At 47.7% G+C, this 6,277-nt stretch overlaps 1 protein-coding gene across 1 annotated transcript in view; it reads right to left on the bottom strand.

Moving 5' to 3' along the window:
* Positions 1-676: 676 nt before the first annotated feature.
* LOC124017321 (dedicator of cytokinesis protein 8-like) overlaps positions 677-6,277 on the bottom strand; it is a gene marked incomplete at its 3' end in the record, with an annotated part of 42,933 nt that continues 37,332 nt past the window's right edge. The window contains exons 5-6 of the mRNA XM_046332576.1: positions 3,861-3,969; positions 677-725 (exon numbers count right to left, since the gene is read on the bottom strand). Of these exons, the coding sequence (XP_046188532.1) occupies positions 677-725; positions 3,861-3,969 (158 nt within the window). The remainder of the gene's footprint in view (positions 726-3,860; positions 3,970-6,277) is intronic.

Raw genomic sequence — 6,277 nt, 5'->3', positions numbered from 1 at the left:
ATAGGAGGAATGAATAATAATAACTAATCAATAATAATAATATTAATAATGACTAATATTAATAATAAGGAAGAACGGGGACTTCAATAATAATAATAATGACTGGTATTAATAATAATAACAAGACGGGGACTTAATAATGTAATAATAATTAATAATACTGGTATTAATAATAATAATAATAATAATAATAAGACTTCAATAATAATAATAATAATAATAATATTAATAATGACTGGTATTAATAATAATAAGATAAGGATAATAATAATAATAGGAGGAATGAGACGGGGACTTCACCTAATAATAATATTAATAATGACTAATAATTAAGAGAAGGAGGACAGAGACGGGGACTTCACCTGTAATAATATTAATAATGACTGGTATTAGGAGAGAGAGGAGGACAGAGACGGGGACTTCACCTGTAATAATATTAATAATGACTGGTATTAGTAGAGAGAGGAGGACAGAGACGGGGACTTCACCTGTAATAATATTAATAATGACTGGTATTAGTAGAGAAGGAGGACAGAGACGGGGACTTCACCTGTAATAATATTAATAATGACTGGTATTAGGAGAGAGAGGAGGACAGAGACGGGGACTTCACCTGTAATAATATTAATAATGACTGGTATTAGGAGAGAGAGGAGGACAGAGACGGGGACTTCACCTGTAATAATATTAATAATGAGAGAGGAGGACAGAGACGGGGACTTCACCTGTAATAATATTAATAATGACAGGTATTAGAAGAGAGAGGAGGCCAGGGAGAGAGAGGAGGTGGGAAGAGGATGGAAGAGAGACAAAATCACAAAATAATGTTGAATTCTCAAGTGTATTGCATATAGGCCTCTATAAGTGTTCCAAATACTTGCAGCACTAAGTGTATAGGCTGGTAACTTGCTATGCAAATCGCAGTGGATAAGACATCCATAGATTATTAACTGTGTGTGAACATAAAGAGAATCGAAACAAGCTCATGGAATCCATAACTAATGGGTTTCAACTCCAGGGGAGCCCAGTAACTTCAAAGTGAAAGGGTGCCCCTTAACACCATGGAGAGATCATAGTACTTACTCCCTGATTAACTACGTCCATATGGAATCACACTCCAACTGAGCTACATGACTGGACAGCTCTGAATTCTCAGGCTGTGTCCTGTTTTCAACCACCCCTACCAACCCCCTTCCTCGTCACAGCACCCTCCTCACCAACCCCCTTCCTCCTCACAGCATCCCCCCCACCCTACCAACCCCCTTCCTCCTCACAGCACCCTCCTCACCAACCCCTTCCTCCTCACAGCACCCTCCTCACCAACCCCTTCCTCGTCACAGCACCCTCCTCACCAACCCCCTTCCTCCTCACAGCATCCCCCCACCCTACCAACCCCCTTCCTCCTCACAGCACCCTCCTCACCAACCCCTTCCTCCTCACAGCACCCTCCTCACCAACCCCCTTCCTCCTCACAGCACCCTCCTCACCAACCCCTTCCTCCTCACAGCACCCTCCCCCACCCTACCAACCCCTTCCTCCTCACAGCACCCCCCACCCTACCAACCCCTTCCTCCTCACAGCACCCCCCCCACCCTACCAACCCCCTTCCTCCTCACAGCACACCCCCCACCCTACCAATCCCCTTCCTCCTCACAGCACCCCCCACCCTACCAACCCCCTTCCTCCTCACAGCACCCCCCACCCTACCAACCCCCTTCCTCCTCACAGGACCCCCTCCACCCTACCAACCCCTTCCTCCTCACAGCACCCCCTCCACCCTATTAACACCATTCCTCCTCATAGCACCCCCTCCACCCTACCAACCCCCTTCCTCCTCACAGCACCCCCTCCACCCTACCAACCCCCTTCCTCCTCACAGCACCCCCCCCACCCTACCAACCCCTTCCTCCTCACAGCACCCCCCCCCCCCCACCCTACCAACCCCTTCCTCACAGCACCCCCCACCCTACCAACCCCTTCCTCCTCACAGCACCCCCCCACCCTACCAACCCCTTCCTCCTCACAGCACCCCCCCCCCCACCCTACCAACCCCCCCTTCCTCCTCACAGCACCCCCCCACCCTACCAATCCCCTTCTTCCTCACAGCACCCCCACCCTACCAACCCCTTCCTCCTCACAGCACCCCCCCCCCACCCTACCAACCCCCTTCCTCCTCACAGCACCCCCCTCCACCCTATTAACACCATTCCTCCTCATAGCACCCCCTCCACCCTACCAACCCCCTTCCTTCTCATACCACCCCCTCCACCCTACCAACACCCTTCCTCCTCATAGCACCCCCCCCTCCACCCTACCAACTCCCTTCCTCCTCACAGCACCCCCTCCACCCTACCAACACCCTTCCTCCTCACAGTACCCCCCTCCACCCTACCAACCCCCTTCCTCCTCATAGCACCCCCTCCAACCTACCAACCACCTTCCTCCTCACAGCACCCCCCCCCACCAACCCCCTTCCTCCACACAGTGCCCCCCTCCACCCTAAATCTGCCTAATTTAGTTTCAAATATTTCATTTGAATTACTAAAATATTTTGGCTTCATCAACAATCCTAAAATTTAAGGGGAAACATCCATCCATCTTCCATCTAACCTCTTCCATCTAACCTCCACTCCCCCAGCCCTGCTTAACTGTGCCCCTATCCCACAGGACTACTAATGACCAGTGTGAAGCAGGGGACCATTAGAGGCTGACTGACAATAGGCCAGTTCTTCCCCTCTCTCCCTCTCTCGCTCTCTCTTCGGCCTAGAGCGGATGGGAAAAAACACGGCAAGAACAAGGGTCTTTAGTTTGGGTGATTAGGACTTGGTAAGGCTGGGGGATGGGGCTGGGGAGCTGGGGATGGACCTTGGGACTTGGGAGTGGGACTTCACTGTCAGGGCTTGGAGATTTGAGTTTGGGACTATGGATTGACAGAGGTGGGGGGCTGGAGAAGGGGGGCTGGAGGAGGGGTTGGCTGGGTGCTGGCTGGCTGGAAATTTGGCAGGACAGAGAGCTGGATGTTGGCTGGGGCATGGGGACTACATGAATATTCACGTCTCATTGTGTGCAGGTCAGGCTGGGTAGACATGAGGGAGACAGTGCCAGGATGGAGGTAATAGAAACAGGAAAAACACGTCTGTGTTCAGTGTTATGCTCCCCAAACCCTACCCCTCCCCAACCCCTACCCCAACCCCTCCCCAACCGCTCCCCTCCCCTACCCACCCCAACCCCAACGCCCCCCCCAACCCCAACGCTCCCCAACACCTCCCCCCAACCCCAACGCTCCCCAACACCTCCCCAACCGCTCCGCTCCCCAACACCTCTCCAACCACTCTGTTCCCCAACCACTCCCCAACACCTCTCCAACCGCTCTGTTCCCCTACACCTCCCCTCGCTCCAACACCCACCCCAACCCCTCCCGTCACTCTGTCTCGCTTTCTATGGTTACCTCGCTCTGTTCTCACTCTAATTTTCGCTACTTCTTTCTCTCCTTCTCTCATAGTAAACTGATTAGAATTTCCTCACAAGAACACATATTCTAAAACTAAAATACAATCTATATCTATCAATCTGAGGAATCAGGAGATGTTGCTTGAAACAACTCTAGTATTCAGGTTTCATGTTGGGCATGTCATCTCTCTCTGATAGAAAACCCAGGGTATTATGTTTATCTAATTATTTCCCTCCGTAATGTAATCTTTGGATCTGATACCTGAATGTCCTACTACAGTACACTCTGAATACACGTTGGTCCTCTGATAACAATGGGACTGACAAAACTGCTCCTTACGGACCCAAACCCGGATATATTTTGGAATGCCCTTTTTTGTAGTTGTTGTGTATAAGTATATTGTGCTTACCGGTGTCTCTGGTTTCTCTGGCTGCACGTCAGACTCAAATGTCTGTTTCTGCAGAGTTTTGTGTAGACATGCCCGCTCCGAATATGCACTCCAACTATCTCCCTGGCACCTGCACACACACACACACACACACACACAATGTAAAAATATAGAAAGACCCTTGAATGAGTAGGTGTTCTAAAACTTTTGACTGGTAGTGTATACACACACACACAGTCAGTCTCCTGGTCAGGGTTTTCATCCACGTCCTGGGGCTTTGTGGCTTTGTATGTGGGGGGTGGAATGCTACATCTAATCTGCTCTGATAAGATAAAAAAAGGTGTGTGTGTGTGTGTGTGTGTGTGTGTGTGTGTGTGTGTGTGTGTGTGTGTGTGTGTGTGTGTGTGTGTGTGTGTGTGTGTGTGTGTGTGTGTGTGTGTGTGTGTGTGTGTGTGTGTGTGTAATACCGGTCAAAAGTTTTAGAACACCTACTCATTCAAGGGTTTTTCTATATTTTTACATTGTAGAATAATAGTGAAGACATCACAACTATGAAAAAACACATGGAATCATGTAGTAACCAAAAAAGTGTTCAACAAATCAAAATGTATTTTATATTTGAGGTTCTTCAAATAGCCACACTTTGCCTTGATGACAGCTTTGCACACTCTTGGCATTCTCTCAACCAGATTCATGAGGTAGTCACCTGGAATGCATTTCAATTAACAGGTGGGTCTCCTTAAAAGCTCATTTGTGGAATTTCTTTCCTTCTTACTGCGTTTGAGCCAATCAGTTGTGTTGTGACAAGGTATGGGTGGTAAACAGAAGATAGTCCTATTTGGTAAAAGACCAAGTCCATATTATGGCAAGAACAGCTCAAATAAGCAAAGAGAAACGATAGTCCATTATTACTTTAAGACATGAAGGTCAGTCAATATGGAACATTTCAAGAACTTTGAAAGTTTCTTCAAGTGTAGTCGTAAAAACCATCAAGCGCTATGATGAAACTGGCTCTCCTGAAGACAGCCACAGGAATAGAACACCCAGAGTTACCTCTGCTGCAGAGGACAAGTTCATTAGAGTTAACTGCACCTCAGATTGCTGCCCAAATAAATGCTTCACAGAGAACAAGTAACAGACACATCTCAACATCAACTTTTCAGAGGAGACTGCGTGAATCAGGCCTTCATGGTCGATTTGCTGCAAAGAAACCACTACTAAAGGACACCAATAATAATAAGAGACTTGCTTGGGTCAAGAAACATGAGCAATGGACTTTGGAAAGACCGATGGAAATGTGTACTTTGGTCTGGAGTGAAATGTAAGATTTTTGGTTCCAACCGCAGTGTCTTGGTGAGATGCGGTGTGGGTTAACGGATGATCTCCACATGTGTATTTCCCACAGTGAAGCATTGAGGAGGAGATGTTAGGGTGTGATGGTGCTTTGCTGCTGACACTGTCTGTGAATTATTTAGAATTCAAGGCACACTTAACCAGCATGGCTACCACAGCATTCTGCAGCGATATGCCATCCCATCTGGTTTGGGCTTAGTGGGAATATCATTTATTTATAACAGGACAATGACCCAACACACCTCCAGGCTGTGTAAGGGCTATTTTACCACGAAGGAGAGTGATGGAGGGCTGCATCAGATGACCTGGCCTCCACAACCCCCAGACCGGTATGGGATGAGTCGGAAGGCAGAGTGAAGGAAAAGACTGTTGTCTGAAGATGGCTGAGAGAATGTCAAGAGTGTGCAAAACTGTCATCAAGGCAAAGGGTGCCTATTTGAAGAATCTCAAATATATTTTGATTTGTTTAACACTTTTTTGTGACTAAATGATTCCATATGTGTTATTTCATAGTTTTGATGTCTTCACTATTATTCTACAATGTAGAAAATAGTAAAAATAAAGAAAAACCCTTGAATGAGTAGGTATTCTAAAACTTTTGACCGGTAGTGTATGTGTGCCAGCAGTAGACAGTGGGCCTAGGCTGTGATAAGTAATCAGTGTGTGGTATGTGTGAAGATAACCCCTCTGTCCATCACGGCAGGCAGGCAGACAGGCAGACAGGCAGGCAGACAGGCAGGCAGACAGGCAGGCAGGCAGACAGGCAGACAGGCAGACAGAGTGCTGCACCTGAGAAGGAAACCACTGCACAGGTTTCCACTGTATAAACCACTGCATAGGTTTCCACTGTATTGTCTGCCCCAGTGGTCATCAACCCTGGTCCTGAAGACTGAGCCACTTGATGTGCAGCCTTTAGTCATGCTGGCCCAAAGCCTGCACACCAGGTAGCTCTCCAGGTAGTCCAGGGTTAGTGACCACTAGCATTCACATATCTAGCATTTGACAGGTCAGTGGTCACAATGGAAAGGAGATTAGGAAAGAAAGCAGCCCCTTAATGTGTCTAAGAGTTGATCAAAGGAAGTTTA

Source organism: Oncorhynchus gorbuscha, unplaced genomic scaffold, assembly GCF_021184085.1.
Source record: "Oncorhynchus gorbuscha isolate QuinsamMale2020 ecotype Even-year unplaced genomic scaffold, OgorEven_v1.0 Un_scaffold_18:::fragment_2:::debris, whole genome shotgun sequence".
Lineage (NCBI taxonomy): Eukaryota > Metazoa > Chordata > Actinopteri > Salmoniformes > Salmonidae > Oncorhynchus > Oncorhynchus gorbuscha.
Note: the sequence above shows the minus strand (reverse complement) of the source record. Positions and strands in the feature narration are given on the sequence as shown.